This window comes from Larimichthys crocea, chromosome XI (assembly GCF_000972845.2).
Source record: "Larimichthys crocea isolate SSNF chromosome XI, L_crocea_2.0, whole genome shotgun sequence".
Taxonomy (NCBI): Eukaryota; Metazoa; Chordata; class Actinopteri; family Sciaenidae; genus Larimichthys; species Larimichthys crocea.
The window spans coordinates 16,756,748-16,784,348 of NC_040021.1; the positions used below are offsets into that span (position 1 = coordinate 16,756,748).

The 27,601-nt window shown below is 42.1% G+C and overlaps 1 protein-coding gene across 14 annotated transcripts in view; it reads left to right on the forward strand.

Annotated features, from left to right (window-relative positions):
- nrxn3b (neurexin 3b) overlaps positions 1-27,601 on the forward strand; it is a 272,252-nt gene that overhangs the window by 238,445 nt on the left and 6,206 nt on the right. For 11 of the 14 annotated variants that reach the window (XR_003463220.1, XR_003463221.1, XR_003463222.1 and 8 more), the window contains 3 exons: positions 1,594-1,683; positions 3,449-3,759; positions 20,645-20,723. Coding sequence is in view for 11 of the 14 variants with exons in the window: in XM_027284467.1 (XP_027140268.1) it covers positions 1,594-1,683; positions 3,449-3,759; positions 20,645-20,723 (480 nt within the window). In the remaining 3 variants the exon portion in view is untranslated. The remainder of the gene's footprint in view (positions 1-1,593; positions 1,684-3,448; positions 3,760-20,644; positions 20,724-27,601) is intronic. The other 3 variants (XM_027284473.1, XM_019270459.2, XM_027284476.1) reach the window with 1 other exon arrangement.

The window sequence follows — 27,601 nt, forward strand, 5'->3', positions numbered from 1 at the left end:
TAACCTGTTGGCACGCTGCAGACACAGTCCTTTAGCTCCTTGAGCTCCCTTGCAGCCATATCCACACTCCTTCCCAGCTGGCTGTAAACTGAGCTCTTGGCTGGTTTTGCTCTGAATACGAAAGGTAGAAAGAAACAGATCCAAGAGAAGGTGAAGAAACTGAGAGAAGCTTATGGTTTTAGCTAAGTACTTTGGAGCATAAGCGGCCTAATGAATGGTTCAATGTAATTGTGGCGCGTTCGCTCCTGATCCATGATTGTAATCAGCAGGTGAGAACAAGTCGAAATGAGGGACTCTAAAGGCTTTGTCATATCAAGACGAACATGATATCATAGCCAGAAACCCTATGGTCACATTTTTAGTCAGGTGGATGAGTGTGTGTCTGTGTTGTCAATAGATAACTCACCTGAGAGAATTCTAGCAGCGAAACTAGACACATTTCCAGAAGACCTTTCCTCACAATTATGAAGCCTTGCCCTTTCACTTATGTTATAAACGATGCCATACTGGTGCTTTTTTTTTCCTCTCCGAATACCTTCCCACCTGGGTACTGAGTGATATCATGGTGTCATTCATAATTCTATACAGCCTTCACAGTCTTTTGTCATACCTCAAAGTGTTTGAAGACAGATCCCAACGTCTCAATTCTTAGCGTCGAAAGACCCGTGGCGGCTTTCAGAGGAAATGCCTCTGTGATTGTCAGACAAAATATTGCATGCTGGCGCGCGCACAACAAGAAATCGTATCATGCCAGAAATAAGTACACACATAACATTCTCCATAAAAGGTGGTCTATTATCCATAATTCCCATATACCTGGAACATGTTAGCCACGGTCTCGGAAGAGGAGATTGTGGCAGCTGGGGTGTTTTTTTTTTCTTTTACCCAAAAGGCCTCCCACCATGTCAGTAATGATCTCATTTGTATGCACTGTCCTCCTCAAATCTGTGTCACTGTGGGACTTCCCTCCCAATAGGTCTGCAGTGCTTCAAATTACCACTTCCTTCTCCATCGTTGCACCCTCTCCCCTGCAAACCTGCTACACAGCTCCCTCCATCCAAATAAGCTTTACACCGAATCATTTGTTGGCCCTTGAAATGTAAAAGCAGGTGGTGTCCAGTGGGAGAATTAGTGCACATTAATTACCCCCAATTTGCTCAGAAAAAGACAGTAAATGCACATCTACCTTTTTGACCTCTTGATAGCCATTCTTTTGTCTTTATTATGTAATATGATGAATGTATTACAGGACTTGTTATGTAAACTGTGATGTATTTGCTCTGCTGTGTGTTTTTTTACTTATTCCTGCAGGTTATTTATGCAGTGTGTCTTTTTTGTGACTGCTATGGATATGTGATATGTGTTGTGCTTTTAATCCATGGATATATAAGTTAAATATAGGTGTGGAGTGTGCTGTATAAATATGAATTTAAAAAGTTCAAACTAAAGCTAGTTGAAAACAAATCATCATAAAGCTTTTATAAATATTTCTAAACAAAGATAAAACGCTTTATAAACCACTGTATAAATGTGTGATGTCTGTTGCTGTTGCCAACTGTTTCAAGCTGTTTGTTAAACTTTCAAACTTTAAAGGCAACAGCGACATTGAGCGCTATCAAATGGCAAATAAGAAAATCCCGTTCAAATATACCCGGCCAGTAGAAGATTGGCTTCAGGAGAAAGGTAAATCTTTATCAAACTTCTAGAATGTTTTTCTCTCTTTTTCTGTCATTTCATCGGCTTGTTCCCTTTCAACCTCTGAGAATGAATAACCACCCCTTAAACCCTTTAAAAAAAAAACAAGTAAAACAAAGCGCTGTTTGTTAGTTTTTGTTCTTTCCTTTGTTTTGTTTGAGTTGCTCTGTTATTTTTCTTTCCCATTTTTGTCATTGTCATCTTTTTAAGTTTTGTTGAATCATGGTGTCCAGTTAAAGGGACTGGGAAGATATTTTATAAACAGTGCAACAGTAAGATTTTAAGTATCAAGTACTCTCTAATCTTTTTTTTTTAGTGTGTGTGTGTGCAAAATTGACTAGAAGATGGCATTATCTATGCTGCAACAGTAGGACGATTGTTTTGAGAGGAGAATTAGCTCCCTTGGCTCAAATCCTCTGCAATGTTTGAGAACAAACTAATCAGTGGGCATATCCCCCTGAAAACTTTCCAAACAGCAGGTGCTTTTCCCTGCTGTAATTTATCTGATTGTAGTTTATCACACACGATAAAATCCTCACTTGTTTGGTGATGGAGCTCTAATTGGAGCCTTTTTGACGGCACAGCGTCACAGTGAGCCTGCCAAGGTGCGCTGCGCCCACACGGAGTTGTGCTTCTCAATCAGTGAGATTATCAAGCACCTCGTTTATGTTTAAAACATTTGCGGGGATTAAAAAAATCAGCTTTTTTCTCTCTCTCTTTTTTTTTTTTTTTTTGGTGTGCATTCAATCTTCTTGGTTGACATAATATCATTATAAACTGCATTTAAAGTTCATTGCACATAAACATCATAACCTGATTATAAAGTCCCTTTAACAATCGCTAAAACGCAGACAGGTCTGATAAATGCCATTACTGCTGCATGCATGACTCCACACATGCTATTTCATTTTCGCTTCTTGTGATATGAATGTCCTGCCCCTGTCATTCCATACCTGATGTATTATGTATTGTATTTGTGCAAATGCCGCAAATATAACAAGCAGTGCTATGTGTCTGTGAATTATACAAATTAGATTTTTAATTATGATTCTTGTATTGTGAAAGTTTGGTGTATTTTCATTTCATAATTAAAGCATGAGCTGTGTGTTTTGACAATGATATTTAGGCTTCTCCTAATGAAATTCACCATGACAGGTAGTGAGTGTGTGTTGCTCTTACTTTATCATAATATGCCAAAGCCTGTATACATATTTATTAATCATTTTACCGCATGAGTCCACTGTTTTGTCCGGAGAATATTAAGAGCGCCTGTGGAACGTGTTCCAGCTCATTTTTCAAACGTTTTTTTCACACCTGCATGGTTCCTAACGATAATGCTGCAAGAGCTGCATAGTGTCTGTTGTTTTCAACGTGAGCGGTCTCTTTCAGAGGCTGCTTTTTCTTGCATATCAAAAGGAAGAAGTCTTCCTACTGTAGATAGCAGAGCACATAGCCGCAGTCTTTTATGAACACAAAGGTGGGGTTGTTGAGAACTAATACTATGGTTACTTTTTTTCAGTGTAAAAGCATGTTGCATCACTACTTTTAACCATTTCGATTCCGTCCATACTAATTGAATTAACCAGTAAATTAATACTGTTCACAAACATATTTGTTTAAGTTTTCTATTAATGCATCTATCTTGCTGTGAAAGTATAGTTCCTCTAAAAGGCGATGCATGTCAGAATTAGAGCTTTTTATGATTTTCCTGTTGTAAATATGGTAACACTTGCATCCCTCCCTCCTGCACCAGGCCGGCAGCTGACAATCTTCAACACCCAGGCCACTATCTCCATCGGTGGAAACGACCGGAAGCGACCCTACCAGGGCCAGCTCTCCGGTCTCTACTACAACGGCCTCAAAGTGCTCAACATGGCTGCCGAGGGCCATGTCAACATCAAGGTGAACGGCAGCGTGCGGCTGGTGGGCGACGTGCCGACCAGCAGAGGCGGTGCACGCACCACCACCTCGGTACCGCCGGAGATGTCCACCACCTTCATCGAGACCACCACCACACTCTCCACCACGACCACTCGCAAACAGCGCTCTCCACCCACTATTCAGGTAAGTCTGATGTCTGTGTGTGTGTGTGTTCTCATGCTTAGTAAAAATAAAAGAAAATACAGCCATGCTGAATGTCCAAAGATTAAAAATAATAATAATAAAAGCTCTCTATGAAGTGTAAAAACAACAGTTTGCTACATGGAGTTCTGTGTTGGACTATTTCTTGGTTGGGATCAATAATTTCCAAGAAGTCGCCTCAGGCTGGTCCAAGAAATATCCCAGCACATAACCACCTGTAAAGAAAAGTCAAATGTCATTTTAACATTAAGCTAAGCTAACCGGCTGTACGCCATCCAGACATGAGAGTTGTGTCAACTTTCTTATCCACAACGTAACTCTTGACAATAAAATAAGTAACGTATTTCCCAAAATGTCAAACTACTCATTTGTTTACCATTTAGAGTTTGTAGCGAGTCAGTGGGCTCGATAATCAAGTTAAGGTGTACACATGTCAAAAAAACAAAAGTCCTCTTGTTCCTCCTTCACTCTCTTATGTACCTATGACTTTTTGGTGACTGTGCATGGGGTGGATTGTGGCCGTGCTGCTTTCTTCCCTGCTTGATCAGTCAAGGTCAGGATACTGTATTTCTCATTCTATCAGGGATTGAAGTACTGATGTCCACTGAGGTGTGCAAAGCCGGCCTCGCCGCTGCTCCTTTCCTCTTTGTTTCTCAATTTTTCTCTGCCTCTCTCTTTCTGTCTCTGTCCGTCTCTGTCCGTCTCCATCTGTCACTCACCCAATCCAGCCTAACACAGGCCTTTCTCCAATACGTCCCGAGTCCAAGCCAATGAATGTCACTGCTGTGCCAAGAAAGTAATCACACCGAGCAGTCCTTTGACACCCAGAGGACAAATTCAACCATTTGTTGTTCATATTAAAGCAATAACTCTCCGTCAGGGGTGAGACAGGGCTAGGGGAGAGGTTGGTTTGTGGACGACAGACAGGGTCCACTGTTATCAGCATCCTCACCTCATCTAGAGATTGCCTGGCGTGCAGTGATGATGGCCTTCATGTCAGTGCTGACACTTGTATGTCTCTATCAGTGCAAGTGTTGGGGGAGAGCCAAAGGCAGAGCTGTTAGAAAGCCACTAAATACCCTGTGATTTGGACAGTGCTGACAAAGAAAGACCCAGTGTCAAGGCTTGATATGTGGGGTGTGCAGGTCTGGAGCAAAAGCGAAGCCGTCCATATCCATTCTGTCTATACGTAGCATCAATAATCTGTGATGATGATGATGACTGAGCTAAGATACATTACACCACAGTCTCCGGCACCATCAACAAGGTCACATCAGATCGGGGGAAAAAAATAGAAAAAAATGTGGCTTCGCTGAGAAAATAGCATTTTGTGTCATAAGCTATTATTATCGAAGGAAGTCAATAAAGTTCTGCATGACATGAAGGAGCTTTTATATAAAGCATTCTCTTTTTCAAGGTGAAATAGTGAAGCTATAGCTCGGTAGTCAATACCCAGCATGCAGCTGTTATATGCCAGATGATACACTTTGGTAACTTCACAATAAAAATGTCGCTTTTTGCCTTCGCTAAGTTTTCACTTTACTTCTGTATTCTTTCTGAGAGAGCACCTTGTTCATTCCTCTTACACAACCTCCCATGCCAGCGTCTGCTTTGATTCACACCGCTGTGTCAGAGAATTTCATTTGCCAAGGCCTTTAATTTTGCTGTTCCCTAGTTGGCTGTCAAATACCGTGGTGTGAGAGGTAAGGAGAGGACCTGTACCAGTTTGGCAGATTTCTCCACCCCTCAGGGTAGTATAGGGGTGTTGAGGGAGTTGAGCTATCATTAGTGATGTACTGCAGTGCTGAAAGAGAGCTATAGGTATCTGACACGGAGCTGGACTCAAGCGCGCGTGTGTGTGCGCACAGCTGTTTAAGTTGCGGTGTGTGTGTGTGTGTGTGTGTATGTGTCGACCTAATGTGTGTGTTTTTAGGTATCTTCTCACACGTCTATTTTTGGTCCACTTCACCAATGCTAGCTGTTTCTTTTTCAGAGGTGAGAAGTGACAAATCCCTCGACGTCTGAGGATCAACAGAATGAGAGACAGGGGTGGGAAGTGGAGAGAACCAATCTCACGCTTAATTAATGATAGCTCCGCTGGGACATACCGACACGACAGACACGTTTCATTTTCTCTCACACACTCTCTGTCACTGTGTTTCTTGGCCACTCAGTAGGTCAGGTGGTCCACTGGGGGGCCAAAGACTAGTGTAGACAAGAAAAAAGATTTCACTTCAGCTGAACCCAGAGACCAGGTGAATCAAGTCGACAAACAGTATTGCTTTTTCAGTCTTTATACATTTAGTAGTAGACTGCTGCCACAGCATGTCACGTTCTTTATGAATATTATAAACAGTCTGGGACCTGGCATTAGATATGTCAACATGCTGGCTCATTCTAAAGATCACGCCCACCAACAATCTCGCTTCCGAAGCTGACTCATCATTCTGTGTTTCATCCGTTTAGCAGTCGGAACATCACTTTGATGGGGGATGACTAATGCTAACCGTGTCAGCTTTACCTGCATGCCCTCGACTCTTCTCCACACACTGCATATAGCCATGTTAATGCAGGCACACAGAAACACGAACATAACGGGACGGTCATGTTTCATATTCAGTATCTTCTCCTTATCATGCAGGAGTACAGCCGAGGAGTCCACTCTGGACAAATCTCACACCCTCCAAAAACCTGTTTACTTTTCTCCATTCCATCATCATAAATATTAATTAGTTCTTTATTGACTTGGCAAGACGAGTAAATAAGGTCTGGAAAAAGAGTAATGCAGTGGTCAATATACTGTATATATAAAGAAGAAGAATGGAATAAATATCGTCCCGTATAAATCTGTTTACTTTAAGCTGTGTTTTAGTCTCATGCGCACCCCTGCCTGCTTTTATCAAGCAACTTGTTCTCTGCTGAAGAAAAACAGTTTGACATTAGGTCTGTTGGCTGTCTTGGCACCAGTGTTCATAAGTGGTTTGTGTTGAAATTTAAATGGCTTGACAATTCTTTTGGAAGTTACACATAATTAAAATTCTGCTAGCAGCTCGCAGCATGAAAAGCCAGTAAGGGGGATTGGTGATGATCTCCTATTAAAGAACTCCACCAGTTTTACACATCAAAGTATAGCTCTTGTGGAGTACTACCATGTGAATTAAGTCATATAAACCTCTCATGGGTCCACACGGAGCTGTGCAAATTCTAATAAATTGCTTAAAGTGATGTCACTTGAGGCAACGTTAGTCAGGTCTGAACACACAAGTTTGAGAATAGAAAGAATCTGAGGTTAGTTAGAAACAAGTCAACTTACCAGACCTCTGTAGCCCACTCCTCATCCTAGTTTGAGGCTTGTAGCCTAAAGCTACATTAGAGAATATGAGCATAACACACCCAAATGTCAAGTTGTCGCTGTCAAGTCACATCGTGGGTACTGTATGGGCCAGGTTTTAACAAGAGTGAGCAAAAAAGATGTTAAGTTTGGTACTGCTGCATCACTTTTTTAACTCATCAGAAGTTTGACAGTGTCAAAGGAGCACAATGCTAAATCGGTGTTCTCTTTTAAAAGCCCTGCTGGCAAAAAGCAAAGTGAGCCAAAGTGCTGGCTGCCGTTAACTTGTACATTAGCTGAAACTTGTGCTCCAAACCTTTTTGCGTTGTGACCTCTCAAAAAGATGTCTCGAGCCCCCTCTCATTGTATGTCAGTGAGTTGTTGCAGTTGCATCTGTAGTTTTCAGATATTTGATGTTTCCGGGAGTCCTTTTACAAGAAGAAGTCAGTTTATTGTGGAGCACATCTGTGTTTTGTTGTGTTTCTTATCCTGTTAGTCATCTTGCAACCTCTTCAATTTATCTTGTGGTGGTTAATTCAGTTTTGAGTGTGATTCTGCATTTAGAATAGACCTGTAATCATTTGTTAAAACAAAAATTATTCCAGATACAGTTGAAAACCCCTTGAAATGTACTTGCTCATGTTGTATCAGAAGTTGCTAGCTGAAAATTAATTCATAAACTAAAATTTTACTCTTCACTCCTGCTGATTATCAAAATACTTTTCTTTCATTTACTCGTATTGGTAGCCTAAATAGTTTGGAAGCTCCCAAGGAGCAATTACAGCAACGCTGAGCTTCATTTAATGACTGAGGGGGGAAAATCACAGTAAAATAAAATAGGTGTATCTTGTTAAGTGGCTACCTAAGCCCTTCAGCTCTGCAGAATTCTGGTCGAACCAAAGAACGTATTTTACACATGCTGTTTTGATGTGGATAGTCATTTTGGGAGTACTCATTTATGTGAGGCTCTCTATCATGGGAGATCAACGTCTCTGGTTTACAATTAACTCACGCTGCTGGCCTGAGATGTTTAGGAACAATTAGAAAAGGAGGCTGCAATCTAGAGTACCGTGGGGGAAAACAGCTGAGGGAGACACAGTGAAAGTGATTTGCATGGTTGCCGTGTTAAAGAAATTGCTCGCGTCCATCATCTTCAACTGGCCTGGTGCTCAGGAGACAGGAAAATGAGAGGTAAATTGTTTGCAGTTTAATTGGGCTTCTTCGGCTGAGAAGCAGCAAGTAATGCCCTATCGATGCGCTTGAATAGACTTTGTGTGATGACAATAATATTACTTTGAATGGACATGGATTCTTCTTTGGCACAGTGTGCTTTCTGTATTTTTCAGATTATCCAAGGTGTTTTGACAGATAGTGTAAGATGTTTAGGGAGACCAGGCAACATAAAGCAATGGTCAAGAACCAGAATCAAGTCGCACCGCTGCAATGAGACTTGCACACGCTGGCACAAAGCTCGCGTTTTGTTTTTTTACTCTTCTCTTGTTGTTTCCCCCGACTCTTTTTCTCTGGCTTTCCAAAAGTAGATCAAGGATGTTGCTTAACGCCTGGGGATATATGATAATCACTGATTTATTCTCTCTTCAAGAGGTAGTGAGGAAGGCGCTGTGCAGCATGCCGCGTGTCTCCACGTGGTAGTCTGCTCGATGATGTTTGATGAGTGTGTCTATCTGCTCGTGTGTGTACGTGTGGCCAGGTGTGTAGGTGGCTCCGCTCCACTTCTCCACCTGCTGTTAGTTGTCTTTTCTTTTCAGCTAGTCTCTGTGATCACCTTGCCTCACGAATAGACCCACCAGTCATTGTGTAAAGGTCAAACTAGTTTTCAGGTATTCCTTTTACTTTCTTCCATCCTCTTTATTTCTTTTCATCTCTATCCATCTTCCTACGCCTCCTTCTAGGGGGCCCTGCTAGGCACCCTGTATCCCAGTAAATTCTGGGGGATGAATGCTGGAGGTCCTCTATTTGCTCAGTAGGTCCAATTAGGAGACAGCAGACTGATGGGAACCCCGCTGGTGTGCGTGTGTGCCTCATTAATGGGACACACACACACACACACACATGCATGCACTCAGTTTGTACAAGGATCTCTTAATCTTTGTCTCACACGTCTGCGTACATGCACAACCAGATTGAGCTGCGTATTTTTGTGCATACACACACACGCCCAGAAAAGTCTGTCAGCCCTGTTGCTGCCACATCCACTCATGATGTCAGAGAACAGAAGCACAATATCAGAGGATTTTCAACGTGTGCTGCCAAATACCCCCCCCCCTACCGTCAGTATGACAAACTCATTCCAGCACTGTCATGGATTGTCTGTCTTTTCTGTCGGAGTGTATTTGCAACATTCGGTTTTGACTTTCTTTATGCATTTTTCATGTCAGAGACTATGTACAAGGAGCTATTTCCATTAGGCTTCTCGGTGTGAACGTGTTTGTAGATGTTTGCAATTTCATATCTGTAGGTCATGTGTCTCTTTGTGTGCATGCACGTGTGTTTGTTCAGGGCAGTTTGTCTCTCAGTGTGTGAGAACTAGCAGCTAGCTCCAGGGGTTTTGAACCACAGGGGGTTTTTGTAATGGATGTCCCCCATGCCTCACAACACAGCTTATATAGATCCCATGAGAATGTGTGTGTGCAATGTGTGTCTAAACCTGCTGTCTTGTCAGCCGCTGTTGTCACGACGGGGGCACTCACACACCAAGGGGCAAGCCAACGACACACATCAGTTACGAGCGCAGACAAACACACACTGTGCAGCGGTTTGTTTCTGAGCTGACCAGCAGGACGTCGGCACATGCTCTAGGTGGTATACAGGCCCACTTCATGTTGTGTTGCCTCCAGAGATGGCTGGTCATAACACGATACACACAGCCAACTAATATCTTAAACTCACGATTGACAGAACAAAGTGTCGCCCTTATGAACATGAAAGTTCCAGCTATGCAAATGATTAAATGCAATTAACTTCGGATCACTTTAGTCAAAAGAATTGAAACGACTTCTAATTATACATCATATCTGTCTTTGAGTTTATCAGAGTTATTATGGATTTTTAAAAAAATGTTATTACATGCATCTCAAATCCAGATTCTTCATCTTTCAGTACAGATGTCATCTATCCTCAAGCACACGCCAGTAGTCTTGCATGGATTATCAAAGTGGAACAGTATTAAATCCTGTGCCAAGCTATTTTAAAAAGTTGTGAGGTTGCTGTGAGATCCCACACTCTTGGTGGTGTTTAATTAGCTTTTTTCCAGCACAACGGTTCTGGGAACAAAACTATTATAAAAGTTAAACTTCTATTGCCAGCATTTTCTTTCCTTAACACTTTGTGAGTTATTTTACAGCAGATTTAGGAAGTTACTGCTTTTCCTGTCAGAAAAAAATACATATATTACTTATTTGTTTCTGAATCACTCTCTCTCTCGCTCTCTCTTTAGCTGCTCTACTGCTCTAAGCCAGTTTAAACATGATGCAAAGATGTCTCAGATATTGAACACAGACATAAAATGGATTATTTCATCTCTCTCACGAAGATTCACCACAATTTGAAAGTATTAGCGTACCACCCCACTCTAAAATAAAGCTCTCTGAGCTGTATATGATTATAAATCATAACTTCAGGTGTGTTTGAGGCTTGAGCTTGAGCAACACGCACATACCTGCTGACTTATTCCACAGTGGCAGTAATGAATCTCTTCACACCGCTGTGCTGGAATATATTTGCTGCCAGCCTATGCTATGCACTCTGAGCGTGTGAATTTATGTTTGTACGTGAGAGAGGAGGAGACGCGAATATTCACAGATCTTTATGTGCATTACTGTCTCTGTGTGTACAGAATGCACCATGTGTCTGCTAGAGTCAGTAGGATTTAATTAAATATGTATCACACAGACACACAGCCTTTGATGTTCCACAGCAATAATGTGTTCTGTTTCATTGCTCAGCTGAGCTGTTAGCAAGGCCCAGTAATGTTTCTGCTCCGTGTCTGCAGAGAGTTGCTGTAAACTACAGTGAAACCTGTTGCCCTTACGAGAAAATGAGTGAAGAATCATCTTAAGGACGCGTTTGTGTGCGTGTGTGCGTGCGTGGTTAGACTTCCTCACATGCATGTTGAGGACTCCGACGTACGCTACATTTTAAATCATTTCTCCATTGGTTAGTGATTACGTTTCAACTTTCATCTTCTAAAAAGAGACTAAATTGAATGCTTAATTTGGTTTGTGCTCATTAGGAACTGAACCCAAATGGGACACCCCCAGCTAATCTTGGAGACGTAAAGCTGCCAGCATCAGCCATTACATAACGCCTACATTGATTTGGTATTACAGCCTTGAAGTCATAATAGCCTTCGACTGTGAGAAATACTGCAATATTGAAATGGATTGAAAAGGGAGATCAAAATGTAGTCCACAAGGAGGACACAAGGTCCAATTTCAGATGCTTGTTTCAGACTTCACACATTCTCAATAGAAAGCCAATAGCTCTCCCAGTTGAACATATCGTCTTCCTTATTGATTGTATTGTTGCAATTAGTGAGGTCAACTCAGGTTTATTTATAAAGCTTGTTGTCACAAAAGCGTGTCCCGTACAGCAGCACAAACACAAGCCTTCATAGATTTAACTAATCAACAGCCATTCATAATGTGGATAATGCGTGATTATAACAGAATACCATTAGGCCAACATTGTTTTAGAAGTTATTGAACTGTTTTGTGTTGGAGGCACAGAAAAGCACAATTCATTGTGCGGAAAACTTGGATTAAGCGGGCCTAACAAACTTATCCAAAATTAAATTGTTTCATAAATCCAACTCAGAACTAATGCAATCAGATTGATTCAAGCCTTGTTCAAATATGTATATTCATGACTTCATAACAAAGATCTCAAGAGGATGTCTGGCGTCGATTACATAAATCCGCAATGAAGACGGAGATGTTAGAAGAGATGTGTGGTGTTCACAGCCACAGATCAGCAAATATTAAACACAGAAATGTATCTGGAGAATCAAATATGAAGAAAAAACGTCCAGCTATGAGCAGAGAATCTGACACAAGAACAGATGTGTTGCAGTTTGTTCCTCCATGCTATCATGTTGGATTCAAGCCCAGTATGAGTAATGTGTGAAAATCACTTGTTCCAGCCTCTCAAATGTCATAGTAAATGAATATCTTCGGGTTGTCAAGTGATTTCAGTTCAGTTCAGTTCAGTTCAGTTAAACTTTATTGTCCCCGGCTGGGGAAATTTGCTTTGGTTGCTCTATTTTCTGAAGTTTTAATAACCAGACGATTTCTCATAATCAAGAAAATAATCTGCATCTGAAGTGAAAATTTAAAAAATTGCAAATAGTTGCAGCCATACTTCAGAAATAAACTGCATGTGTGTAAGATGCAACATGAAATCAACTTTATAGTGTGAAATAGAATCCTAATTAAAGTAAAGTAAACCAAAGTTTGTGAGAGTAAACCTGATTTGAAGTAACCCTGATTTTTTAAACTGGTAATCTTGCTTAATGAAACAGTCGTCCGCTGCTCTCCAAGCAGGAATACTGTTACCTTAACTTTGTTTAGAGGACCAATGTCTTGTGATTCTTAGTGAAATGGACTCTTTTCCATTCCTTTCCTGTCCTGACTCCCCTCCTCCTCCTCTTGCTCTTCTCCCCCCAATGCTCTCATCTTCTCTCTGCCTCCTCTTCGGTCACGGCTTTCAGCGCAGCTCACCACCACATCCACATGAATTCCTCACTTCCTCTTTGAAGCAAGAACCACAAACGGTAACACAAACCATAACTCAGAGCTGTAATCACTACTCCAATTTCACTTGAGGACGGCATGGACCTGCATAGAGAGAAGATATTTCCTTCCATCTCTTGTCTGCTTACCTCAAATATACCTGTCTCTCAACGTGTGACCGCCCCCCATCAGCTATTCTCTGTGTGTGTCTGTGTGTACACACATGTATGTGTGTGAGCCTGTTTGTCACAGGGTTTCCCTGATGACCTTGTACACTGCGGCAGGGGGGTGATTAAGGATCAGGGCCAAAGACCATTTCCTTTTCCATGAGAAGATGAATGACCCTGTTTGAAAGTGGCTGCCTATGGCCTTGGGGCAATTAGAGTTTGCTGCGAGCCAGCAACCCTCACTGCTCTGTGTACAAAGGCAGGTCCTTGAGAGAAAGAAAAATACTCGGCGCATAACCCATTCTGCTGAAACCAACACAGCACGGTGATGGTGAACAAATTAAATGCATTTCACCCCCCCCCTCCTTTTCCAGCTGTTTTCTCTCCTGCTTGCCTCGCCCGCCTCCCCTTCCTTCTTTTCCATTTCACCATAAACGTGGAAAGAAAAGAAATGTGCTGACTTCAGGAGGCCACTAAGAAAGGCACACCGAGGGTGCTCATTCGAAATATCAATATTTGATCTAGAAAATCATTTAGCATGTGGCTTTGGCCCTACAAGTTGATTCTGGACCTCATTTCGGTGTAATTTATCCACTATATTGAAGGAGAGGGTTTACAGCGGGACTTCCAGCCTTTTTGCACTGCACTGTTTGCTCTCATCCTCTAACAGTATTTTTGCTAATAAAGATTAAACATCTTCAAATATTTTTTTTTAGCATCACTGTGTGTTTTCACACTGTATTTTTAACATACTTCTGCTCCATCTCTTCCATTTCTAGCCACCAACTCTGTATTCGCCCCCTATTTTTTTTTCTGATAAAACATCTTATCTGTCACAGAGCGAGGAGCATGAGCAAAAAGAGTTGTGGCAGCCTATTGATAGGGATATGGCCTGGTGCCATTGATTCCCCTTGTAATACAAGCCTCTCCCTTGTCGGCCTGTCAAAGCCCAGATCGGACATGATAACGCGCACATCAGACAGCCGTCAATAGAAAGGCGAAGCTTCCGCCTTGGAGATGACTATCTTATTTTGGTTCGAGGGCCGGTGGAGCGGAGGAATGGGAATTAGTGAGATAGCGAGAAAGAGGAGATGAGAGTGGGAGTCAGTCTGACCTCTGATTTCTGTTGCTTTCTGGGCCCATTCCTCAACCTGAAAAAGTGTCTATGTACCACCCTCTATAACATGTGTGAAAAATATATATGTCCAAGGTGACCAAGCAGCACCTCAGGGAAGAAGAAGTCACTTTGAATTGTGTGTCTTTGATTTGCCCTTGCCTCCGCGCCATCACTTTGATCTCTGAACATGCAACTGCATTGGATATCCATGGCAACTGACTGCCAGAATGAGGCGCTGGAGGAAAATTGATTTGTTTGGGTTTATTCCCATCAGTGCAAAAAGAAAAATCAGCTTTAGCCATTGGGCACTCTGGCATTGTAAATAAACCAAATTGGGTTTGATAGCAGGGTTGTAATGTGGATCTATAGTGCTGTGTGTCTTCCTTTATTCTCAAAAGAGCTTCGTTTCTCTGTGTTTCCTTCACCCTCTGGACATAAAAACATGTGAAGGTCATTTGTTATGATAAGACCGTAGTGTGCTCAGGAGCAACCTCCACCCCCCTCCCTGACTCACTGTACTGTACTTAAGCATGTGCGCTTAGTTTCCCATTGCCTCTCAGAGACAGAGCACTGTTCACACTCATATTTCATGTCATGTTTGTAACCCGCAGGCCATGGCTGCTTTTTAGCCTTTACACTGCTTTTACTGACCCTGGGGAAAACTATAGACAGTGGTCGAGTACATAATGTCTTTCTTTTCTCCCTGCCGAGCACAAGCCACTGCTTTGATGTGCCCGATCAAATCACCGTCATGCTCAGCAGAATATTCAACTGCGACCGCAAATGCAGCAGCTGCTCCTGTTACCCTCCATGTAGAGTTTTATTCCGAGTTAATATGTTCTCTGTTTGATTGGTATTACCCTTAGACGATGGCCGTCAGCACACAATTAAATTATGGTGGGTCAGTAGTTGATCATATTAAATGAGAATTGGAATAAAATAAGCTCTCTGTATGTCATTTTTCCAGAGTTGAAGTATAGAATTTTTGATTAAAAACCTATTTAGCATTAGTTTCGCTCTGATGTGGTTCCATTTTCTCTGTTTATCTGTGGCACAGAAGTTTATAATATACCATCTTGTTTAAATTAAAGAGTAAAGTCTGCAGAGGCTCCTTGCGCAGCTCTTCTGAGCAACGACATATGCTGTAAATGGCAGATAGTGAAATTTTAGCAGGCAGATCGAGAGTTCAGTCACATTTATTATTAGACACAGGTGTGAAGAGACGGGTGTGAACACACTCTTGCTCCTGCAGGCACATTGTTAGATAAAATGCTTTCAGTAGTTAAGCACAAAAATAAAAGAATACAATTTTGAAATAACATAGAAACATTAGAAACCAAATGTATCATTTCTTTTTTCTGTTTAATGCTGGAAGAGGTGCACTGTGCTTTACTAGAACATTTCAAAAGTGTGGAAAGTACTACCTGGATGTATTGAATAACAGATGCAGTAAAACTCTAATATATGCTCGATGGTTTTTATTTTGTTATTGATATCTTATAAAATGAAATCTTCTTCTCACCTGGCCAAAATGTTAAGGATAAAGTTGAAAGATATTGCTATCTTTATACAATACTGACATGTGCACTGAGCTGTCCATACTGGCCCTGTAGACATCCTTTCCTAATGTGATTCCACTGTAAGTGATGTTGGATGAAACCCACACAGCCCTCTTTCTGTGTAAAAAAGGTCAGCTTAAGCTATAATGAGGCTTCAGCAGCCTTAGTTAGTCAAATTATGTGGGCTTCTTCCAAAGCTAAACTCTCTTTAGTATGAAGTTTCCACTTTGAATTTGAGTTTGAGCTACAGCAATGGGAGAGTGGCACAGAAGAACAGCAGCAGTTGCTTTAGTCCTCCGTCAGTCTCTGCACAGGTTCTGTTCAGGTGCAGTTTTAAGTGTAGGTGACCCACGTCTTGGCTATACAACAATGACTTTGGTTATGTGTTGAAGAGAATAAACTTAAAGCATAAAGACCTGCGACAGTTTGCACGTATAGCACAAGTAAAATATGAGCTGTTACGCAGTCTGTGTAGACACGTGGACTGATTAAAATAAAAGCACATCCATTTCATGAGACGGACGACACACAGCAAAGATAGAAGACAAGGGACTCTTAAATTAGATTCACATCTCTTCAGTATGGGCATGAATTAAAGCAAAACCCAAAAACTAACTCGGTATTCATGTGAGCATGTGAGCATTGTTTTATGTGACACACAAATGTGAAAATGAAACCGAGCATCCGCACACCTTCATTCACGTCTCCAACTTATCGGCTAAGCTTTCATTTTAAGCTACTCCGTCACTTTGCAAAATGTGGTAAAATGACTTTGTAATATAAAACATCTCTGATGGACAGGTGCAGTGTTGGCTGGGTAAAAGAGTTTTTAATAAAAGAAGTGTTGGTGTCCTGAGCTTTATGTTTATTGTTAATCAATCTTGCACCCTCTTTGTTCACTCTGAGGTCAGGCCTGACTGGTGATGTAGCATGCAGTCCATTCAGCTGCTGAGGTAATTGCAGCTTCGCCTGTTAATGGCCTCTGCATTGCTTCTGGCAGATTCACAGTAGTCAGTCCCAGATTTCCCGATTTAACACCAGAGAAGCTCGGTGGAGGCAGAGGCGTCCCAGCATCTTTGCACAGTCTCCATTTTGTCCGTGTCAGTGCCACTGGTTGTGAAACTAAAAGCTGCGTATTTTGGGACTCATCTGCCAAAGAGGCTGTCTATCTTTATCGATCGCCGGTGTGATCCTTTTAGTTGATGTGCTGAAGTGGTCAGTGGTAAATGCTGTTTTAATGAAGTCTGGCTATTGATTTGGCTCTGCTGTTTGTTTGTGGAGTTAGAAAATTTGAGCATCACTTGAAGGCAGGGTAGTCGGTATAATCAGGCATGATGCACATGTGTGTAGTGCGTCTGTGTGTTTTTTATGTGCTGAAATCATGGCGTATGATACACTTTCTTCACACACACACACACACAGAAAGTGGAAGGCATGCGCATGCATATTAGAGCTTCCCACACACACAACAACAAACCGGCCTGTAAATCCCACCACACAGACTCACTTAAAAATGATGATGAGAGCGGTTGTTGAGAATAATTACACCAAAAAGAAAGAAATCACTTTGCTGCCAAAATATATCCCACTCTGTGTTATGGAGATTTAGACAGAGAATTGGATTTCCCCAGCTGTGAAATCAGTTTTTGTAGTCCCGCTGGCCAACCACATCATTTTGCTATACCCCACTGTAGGCTCCCATGGCTGCACACACATGCAGCCTATGCCTTTTCTGCTCCACGAGCTCTTTTTGCATTTACAGCATCTAGCCTCGTGCTATATGTTATTATCGACGTCTCTGGTTGACTGAGGGAAGACTGTAAGCTCTGTGTGTCACTTCATTGGTTCTGCATTAGTTCAAATGCTTAAAAATGGCACCCTAAGCCCTCCATGAGAAGCACTTCAATGTGAACCATTGTGACTGGCAGAGGTACATCATATGTTTATGAAAATGAAATCAGGCACCTATCCAGTGGATCTAGAAATGTCAAACATCACACTTCAAAAGGCTTCTTCAGTTTCTCCAAGTGGAATCAAAGTCTAGATGAGAGGGTCTCTCTCTCTCTCTCTCTCTCTCTCTTTCTCTCTCTATAATTTTCTATCAAATGTAAAGTGTATGCATAGACTGTGAGTTTGTCCTTCTACCATTTAAATGCAACCTTTACAATACTCGAGGTGAGGCAGCCAGTCCTCTTCTTTCATGTGGATTGGCTCTAAGATGAAGTACTTAATGATTTTTTCCCTCCACGAGTTCTGCAGTGCTGTGCAGGGTTTTGGCCTCTGTCTGCCAACAAGTCAGGGGAGCGCAGAGACTATAAACATTTTTGATGACATTTTGATTTTGAGCTTCACCTCAGGGCTAAAAGCCATGCCAGGGCTCAAAAATAATATCAAGTGAACAATTTTATCTCTGCGGCTTAATTAATGGCCATTGCAAAGCATGAGAGGTCGCCCACCACTTCTTACAGGTCTGGCATAGACCGGGAACACAGCGGAAGTATCCACTTTTATATACTGTGATTAATATGAAGTTACATCCATTTTTAAAATCGATTTAAAGAAACACATCCAGAAAATGACGGGTATCAATGAAGTTGTACTTGAGCTCATTCTAATTGGGTCGTGGGCATGCTCACATAATACAAATCGCTGTATTGTTACTGTAAGTCTTTTAAAATGTAAGCAGACTGATGGTCTGATGATAAAAGCATTTTTTCCTTTTGCCTCGTGGCACTAAGAGAATATGTAAAAAAAAAAAAAAAAAAAAAAGAACAAAACCAAATTTTTACAGACTGAGCTGACATGAGAAGAATCTCCTCGACAAATGTCTCATTAGAGCATTTCATGCTTTATTCAGCTAATTTTATTTTCTTTATGCATATGAAATGAATGACATTACAAATTTATCGCAGCGCTTTTACGAAGTCGGAACAAGATGTCTTTTAACATCTCCCTCTGCGCTCGTACCGTGCACTTGTTCTGTTGCAGCCTTTACAACAATCTGCATATTTACACGCACTTAAGTAACTAGGTTACTCAGATAAACACGGTTGCCCAGTTAATTAGAGCAGATGTTGACATACACGGTATTATATTAGTTACTGTAAATCCACAGTATGCATGCAGCGGGCCAGTAATCTGATTTCTCCCCTCAACTAACCTCATTAACCATCCTTAGAATGATGGCTTACTTATTTGGACTGTGTCCATAGAGTCAAGTCACATGTTCGATGGAATTGTCTTAAATACAAGGACACATCACTACGTGTAGATACCTCTTCTTTCATCCTCTTGTATCAAGTGTAGCACATACTGTAACAAACAGTTCGATTGCAATCACAGCTAAAATTGTCTTGGTCACTTGTTCAGGCATGAGCATGACATGTAAAATTGCTGACAGATTTAGGTAATGAAGTGTCTGAAAGTCTGTAAAGGGGCTTAGTAACAAAACACAAAGGCTGTGTTTTGTTACCAGGTGAATCTTTGTTCCATATTATTTATTTAACTGAAAAATAAGCAGGCTTGCTAAAGTAATAATAAAAGAGCAACTATTCGGCCAAACTTCGAATTTAGAAGCTACAGCTGGGTGTTTAGGACTCTGCTAAGCTGCTGCATCCCAGACAGTGAAAATATTTGCTCTGTGTTGAGATGCTGTCGGCATCAGCTGCAGAGAAATGCAGCATGAATGGACAAGGGAAAGGCAGTGTTTTCAGTTGATGCTGGGTTATGGTGTGATGGTCTCGGGCTGAAATTGCTGGAACAGACTTTGAAGTGGCTCTGGTTTTTCATCTCTCTTTCTGTGTCCCTGCCTCCCACATCTGCCGCTATCATAATAACAAGCAATAACCCTCTTTCAGCAATAACCAAGACTTTTACGCCCGTAATGTGGCTTCAATAAATAGTCATGTTTACCAAGGGGCCGTATTTTACAGCAATTTAGTTTAAAGCCTCCCCCCTTGCTTTGGTTTTTTTGCCTCCACATGCTGGAGTACAGTACATAATGTGGTGCATTATGCACACAAGCCCAGACACACACTTATCTAATGTACTAATACAGAAAATCGCGCAGCCCACCGTGCATAATCACGCTAAACATTAGGCGTATGCTAAAAAAAAAATCTCCATTCTCACTGTGAGCTTTGGTAGACATGCATGTTGAACATCAGCATGCATGCATATGCATATAGTCGAGGTGGACAGCTTTCTCTGGGCCCTGTTGAAAGCGGCAGCACAAGCACGGGGGCGCGTTTCATTAGTCTGTCAAACTCAATGATATTTAGAGCCCCACACCCTCGGCCAGGACTGGAAAACTCAATCAGCACTCTGATTTCATAACCCTGCTTGGTGACAGGGCTTATTTTATCGCCCCGCTGATTCATTCTAATAAACGCCGGCTGCCCAGCGCACCACAGCTGAAATACAACCTCCCCCCCACTGTCCTCCATGGGTCGACCCGGGGAAAAAAAAGGCATGGGAGGGGGGGAATAAATCAGAATTGTAGGAACTGGAGGGTGCAGATAATCCATCGCTGGTCCGGGTGTAGCTAGCAAGCCTGCCGCCCCATCCCTCCTACCCTCCGCACCCTTTAGCACAAATCAGAAGTCGGGACAGTGTTGATCTGTGAGGGCTTGGTAGAGCCATTGATTGTGGACGACAGAGGAGGAGAGGGGCGATAAATAATCGGAGGCAGAGTGCGGAGGGTGAAGGAAAACAATTATCTGCGGAGGTGGAAAGCACATAAAGTGAAGAATGATAAACACTGTGAAATATGATTGACTCCAAGTGATATATGGAAGCCGAAGGACAGGCAGAGAGGTCTGTGTGTGCAGAGATATCCTTGAATGGAGTGGCTATGGGCAGTATAGTTGAAGACTCACTATACTGCCGAGGCCCTAACCACATTCCCACTGTACTTGTGTGTTAATGTGTCTCTTTCCCCGCAGACGACGGATGACATTGTTTCGTCGGCGGAGTGCTCCAGTGACGACGAGGACCTGGAAGAGTGCGACTCCGGACATGCAGGTGGGATGGGTGTGTCGAGTTGTGCTTGCTCTGAACCTGGTCTATTTCTCCTTATCTTTCTTTGATTTGCTACCGAGGAGCCTCTCCTCTTAGCATCATGTCCCATGGGAGCTTCAAGTGTAACTTCAAAAAGCCCTCCGAAAAGTAGCCACTGTGAGAAATATACACTAGCGTGAGGGGGTTCTCAGTGTATATCTAAAGTTTAAAGAACTCTTTGGAGATGGATGAAAGCAGTAAGAATCAAGTTTCTCTATCCTTAGCATGCTCTCTGTAGGAAGTTACAGTTTTCACTTTAACTGTAAATAAGTAAACACCCACATCTTAATAGTTAGCTGCTGTAGTTAAAGCTCACACCTTTCATCTCTAAAACAAGTTACACTTAGCTATGGGGCCACTGGTTGCAGACATGATGAAGCGTTGATACTAATTTTGTTCTCTCAGCATTCGGTCGAGAGCAAAACTTTACTCAACAAAGTACGAAATTAGTATCAAGCCCCATGTCGCCCGCACTGATGCTTCAAAATGTATCTGTCCTGTACATGGTTGATTTCCTCTTGCTGTGCGTGTGTGTGCGTCTCTCTTGACAGAGGATACATTTTGAGATTCTTTCGAGAACAAAGATGCTTTCAGCATAGATACTGTGATATGTAGCAGACTAACTGCAACAGAGCCTCTTCCTCCCTTCTCCTTCCTTCTTCTTCTTCTCTTGTTTGTACCTCTGTTTCCTTCGTCGGAGGCTTGCCTTACCTGAAACATTCTAATAGAGAACAGATATCCTCGAATTTCTGTGCGCATCGTCTCTCTTCCCTCCTCCCTTTACACACACACACACACACACACACAAACACACATATCACTTTGTGATTCGATCAAAGTGATAAGACATTCACTCAGTGGAGTTTGCAAATAAAAACAGAGCTGGAAATACAACCGCAGATTTAAAACAGTGGTTATTTTGAGGCAACTTGGGTTTGGACGATTTTTGAACAGACAACTGTCAATCACACTTATGCCCAGGAGCAGCTGGCATACATCCTTATATTATGCAGTAAACCAGGAGAGTGTGAGCTTTATTGAAATTGGCTCAGTATGTAAAAAGCGTTTCCCCTTAGGCACTGTGAAAATCATTAACAGCTCAGGCTATTTGATTGCTTCACTGTCCTTCAAAACGCCATCACAGCGGGCTAATTGATGTCGCGCTAATCTGGCTAAATATGGCTCAGCTTAGCAACAAGCATATGTCCACTTTTCACTGCTAATAATAAGCCTAAGCCGAAACAATGCACTGGTTTTCTCTGTTCAGAGAACATAACAGATAATCAGGCGTTTATTTATTTCTCTCAGCAAATGAGGCCTTTCCGTGTAGTCCAGTAGATACTCTGCAAGTAATTTTACCCATTTTCCTCCAATCTGTGGAAGGAACTCATTTACTTTGAAGCCTTATCACACTGTGATAGCGTTTGTTTCCTTGAAATTATGACCACATTTAGGTCCTTGTGCTTATGGCTTTTTGATGTGAAGAGAAAGCCATTTTCTCCGTGCCCCCGTGCAGTATTTAGGGTCTTTATCTATAAGCATGAATTGCTTTCTTAACTCCGAGATTATTGAAATTGAATGAACACATTTTTACACCTCATGTGTTTTGCCTTTTCATTTCCGTAGGCTATTAAAACCTCAAACCCAAGTATTCTCAAAAGCGGAACAAAGCGTATTGTAAAAAAAAAAGTTTTTGCTAAGAGAACATGGTACCCTCCCCTCATATAGTGGCAACAGATGTAGTCATACACACTCATACATACTGTACATTTCACCATGTTGACACAGAAATTCATATCCTCATTCCTTGCCCCGCTTCCAGTCGTATGAACAGTTGCATGACATGATGTTGGTTTCTTTTCTGTTGCCTTTTGTTTGGGTTTTTTCTTGTGTGGTGCACATATGAACATCTCTCTTCTGTATCGATTTGGACCCAGCTGCTGGGTTGCTTAAGATTTGAGCTTTTTTTTGTTTTTGCTTTACGTTGGGGTTCGGGGTGGGTTGAGTGGGGGTGAATTTTGTTTTGTTGTTTCGTTGTGGTTTTTGTTTTGATTTTCTTTGGTGTCCTCCTCATCATCCGTCGTCCATCCTCCAAGCAAGGATAAAACCACTCCTCCCGTTTTTGCCTCATCTTGTGCCGCATGAACTTTTGGTGGTTGGAAAATTCAAAGTTCTCCTCCTCCTCATCAAGTTTGTGTTTATTTTTTGTGCCATATGGCTTCTAAAGAAACATCCTCCCCCCATTTTCGATACAACATAGGGAAATGAACGGCAACAAAATCTTTTCTTGCCATCATCCTTTTTTTGGCCTTGTGCAGGCAACCCCATTCTGTCTCAAGAAAGTTGTGTGTGAAAGAATGACTCCCTGTTTCCTCTCCCGAGCGTCAACCCCCCACCCCTACCCCCCTCCATCCCGACTCACCCACCTTCTTTCTTTTAGCCTTTCTGCATATACATGTCTGTTTGAATGCAGATGGCATAAAAAGACTTTTATTGCCACAAAGTATATCTGTTTTTCTATTCTATCTGTTGCTCCAAGTAGAAGGCATTTGTGGCATGCACTCTGTACTGGACTGTACCACAGCTCTATAGACTAACTAATAATCCTCTTCCCCCAACTCCCTTGCTTCTGCATGGATATGATTGGCATCCATTTTGTGTACTGCTTCTTCTCCACCCATAAGTCTCAGGCTAACCCCCAGCTGGCTTCTATTACATGTCAGTGTATGTGTTCGGGGCTACAGCGCCGGCCCTGCGCCGCCGCTGTTCCCCGGGCAGCTCCTCCCTCGGAGGCGTCCTGTGTCAGTGCTTGTGCCTGCTGTCTGTGTCTGTGCTCCGTCTGTGTCTGCCAAACAGCCTGTCTTGTCTGCTGTACGTGGTCGTCTGGTGGTTGTGTTGTCTATGTGTTTAATAAAACTGTTAAACCTTACCTTTTCCCTGTATCCCATGTGAGTTCCACAAGAGAGCAAATAAGGAGTGTGCAGTGTGATTCTTGATGGTCCTCTGAATAAGAACCTGCGCACGTTCACATAACTATGAGTTAAAGTGACAATGAGAGTAATACTATATGCAGGAATTCACTCACTGCTACCTTTAAATCACTAATGAGAAATATGTGATGCTCAGTTTAGAGAACAGCAAATACCAAGTCAATTTATGATTTAATTTCACAGTGATTAACAGATTAAAAGTCTTGCAGCTTGTCATTACCGTGTAATCAGAGCATTTTTGTGATTAATGTTCAGTTATATTTTCGTAATGATGATGCAAATGATTTTCAGAAATCCACAAGTGCAAATCAGTTGCTATGAATCTTATAAGACATTATATTAGTCTGACTCCTAACAAGCGCAGTCTAACTTTTACTCGGACTGACCAAAGTTAAAAGTGTGCGAATCATATATTTCCGTCACAGCAGACATTTTGACCTGTCGCAGCAGAAAACGCGTGTGTGTTACTAATAACATTAATGATATCCCTGCTGTATTTATTTACTCTTGTCGTGCCGGTAAGTAGTGTCTCAGTGACAGTATGCACATTACCTAGGCCCTGGGATATATTAATTCAATGGAGCCATCATTAGTGTTATTAGTTACCCCTGTGTATTTTCCTGCCAAAGAATTTTAATATGTCTGCCACGAGAAAGTTATGTTGCAGTGGCTCCACAGTACCAGAGCAAGTAATATAGTATATACAAACAACAAGCCCTCAGTCCTGAAATACATATTAGGTTGTTGTGCATGACCTTCCAAAATGATCCTTAAAAACATTTTCTGATCTGCCAGCTCTGTGTTTAAGACTTGGTTATATTAAGGCAATTAAATCCACTCAGTTAAAGCAGCTCTGTCAAATTACTGAGTGTAATATGAAAGGAGTGCGGAGGAGGAATGTGACAGACAGAAAGAATTGTCACCAGACTCCTGACACTCCCCCCTCAACTCTATGGTGCGTTTTAGCCTCTTTAAGCTCATTGTTTTAGTTTTACAGCAACTTTACTGTTTTGGTTCACTTTTACCATTCTCGCCAGTTTTGTTTCCACCAGGAGGCAAATGTTTCCAGCAATAAATAAAGAAAACCTCTTAGATTCCACTGAACACTACCTGCCTATTACCAAACAACTGATGTAAAGGCTGATGACTACCATGAAGCATTTAGCAGCTAAAAAGACAAAGCGAATATTGGACTTAAACTCATTTGGTGCCCAGAAAACATGCCTACAAATGAATATTAATATCATTCAGTGTCTTCTGGTTATTTCCCATATTAACTTTATAGCATGCTTATATGTCAAATTTGTGTTTTAGCCAAAATGGCCAAAAAGTTTTAGTATGGGGGAATATTGTCATCATTGTTTAAAGAAAGCAGCGTTTACTGTTAGTAGGAGATGAGATGTGGATGAGTGTATGCTTTGTGCACCCATCCATCACGCCAGCCTCCACACACTTACTTTTTACTGCACTATAAGAATGTTAAACGTCTTCCTACATTGCTACTGAGCATAAACAGGAAGGTAGGTTGTTTCAAACGACCAACACAGTCATTTTTAGAGATGGCAGCCTCCCACAAACCTCTGCAAACAGAATAACTGTTGTACTTTCCGTGCCAGTCAAATAGATCATAAAAAAGATTGTGCATTTAATAAAAGGGCCATAAATGGTCCTGCATGCGCCATTACCCTATCAGTCTGTAACGAAGTGAAGCGCAGATCAAACAGATGTAACATGTTTATAGATCTCCTCGTCTCATTGGCCCTGGTGGGCAAAGAGGACAGTGTGTGGGTCAAATTAGTGTTAGACTGGAAGCATGGATGTAATGTTGTGTGATTTCTTTATTTGCTGTATATGGAGAGCTGTGTACACGTGCAGGGTGCTAAATAAAGTATGATAGGGATGGATCACTGGGTTTTCTTGTGGCGTCAGCTATGGCTTCCGTCAAGCCCCATTGGGTCGGCTGTCACTTCAACACAGGCCTCAGATCAGTTTAAAGGTTATTCAGCTGACACATGTCCACCGAGTGCAGAGGTGCAGCCTAATGGCTGTACAGCAAATCGAGCGGCTGACAGGGGCGAGTCGCCACGCCTGCTGGAGATGCCAATTTAATACGCCAGACTGCGCCCAGCCTCATGATGACGGATTAAGAGCTATCTGCCATGCGCTGTGGCTTCGGGACACCCCTGGAAGGGAGCTCCTCCTCCTCCAGCCAGAGGTAATTCATGCAGCTCTTACAGGGCAGACCTCTCCGCTTGCTGGAGTTATAAATGTAACATCGTCCAACTCCTAGGATGGAAATGAATTGTCCATCAGTGAGAAATTAGACCTCTCTTGGCAGGAATGTGCACAGGCAAGATAAGATAATTTAATGGCAGGGTAAAGTAATCATCTTTTTAAGGCACATGTTTCTAGAAACCACGCCATTGCACAGGACCCCAATATAATCCCTGGCATGTCCCTTTAACTGTGTCCACACTGAGAATCTGTGTTTTGCTGGCTCTCCAGTAATCAGCTCCCTACCTGTGGTGGGTAGAGGTGAATGAATCTGCTACAGCAGGTCTCCGGGCACAATGCGCACAACCACAATGGGATTTTAGAGCCCCAAACCACTGACTCGCCCACAATTTGCAGCATCGAAATCCCATTGACTCAGTTCATCCATGGTTGGTGCTGGTGCCACAGCTTTCCGCTTTTATGGTGTAGCGTCGTCAAATCCCTAACACACCGTCGGGATTCATCTCCATTCGGAAACCTCAGCAAACGCTGGATGGACACGGGGATCAGGCCAGGAGAGAGAAGAGAGGGGGGAAAAAGAGAGGGAGTGGAGCAAAGTGAAGAGAAAAGTGCTGCTCTGAGATTTCTGCATCTGTAGCCTCCAAGCTGCTGAGGTAGTCATTCAATCAGCCATTTAGGAGTAACTATATTTACTTATTTCCTATTCAAAAGCCAGCACAGGCATGCAGTAGATATTCATTTTTTTAACCAGGAATGATGAAAAGCAGAATGACTAGAACATTTGTTTCATGATCTCTTTTTTTGTGGCTTAAAAAGATAGGATCAGTTTTTTTCTCATTGATGCAAAGGCTAGCCACTGGGCACACTGAGGCAAAGAAAAACCTATTAATCTGAAGTCCTGACTTCTTTTTGCTTAAAAAGAAAGAAAGAAAACAGAGTAACTGGCTGTAGGTCTAGTGGAGTGGAGAATTATTTGCCAGGGAAGCAGAGGCTTAGAATAAAATCCCCATCCATCTTGACGAGTGCGGAAAACAAACGCAGTCTGGTTAAGCAAACCCATTAGAAAGCACAGTGTTTGTCTGCTTCAGAAATGCAGCAAGATGTGCAGCGCTTGTGCAAGAGCTTACACAGGATTAAAGTGTTTACCAAAACATCAAGGTCCTCTGCACTGACTTTTACCGAAGACCCTTAACTACAGTGGTTCCCCTCCCATCCGAGTGTTTTGTTGATATAGCGCAAAGCTAACAGTCGCCAAAAGCTATTAGCCAAGAATGGAGTGAAAGGATGCAAACAAGGCCAAGACAACCCCGGCTAGGATGAAATCACTTACTCTGCACTGGTACTGTTTATTTAACAAGGCAAGGAGCTTGGCTCTGTTATTAGAATATGATCACAGCTATGCAACACGAGAGGTAGCTGAAGAGACGATCACATGGTGCACTCATGGTAAAAAGCTACCGTGTATCAGGCCAGACATTAGTGCACTCTCTGGAGCACAGTCAGGAAATTCACATTCACATCAGTGTTGATAATACCCAGTCCGTACAGTGTGACAGATACCATATTTCCTCAATAATACTGCTTAACTCATAGTCCCAGTCTTGCTTAATGAGGAAC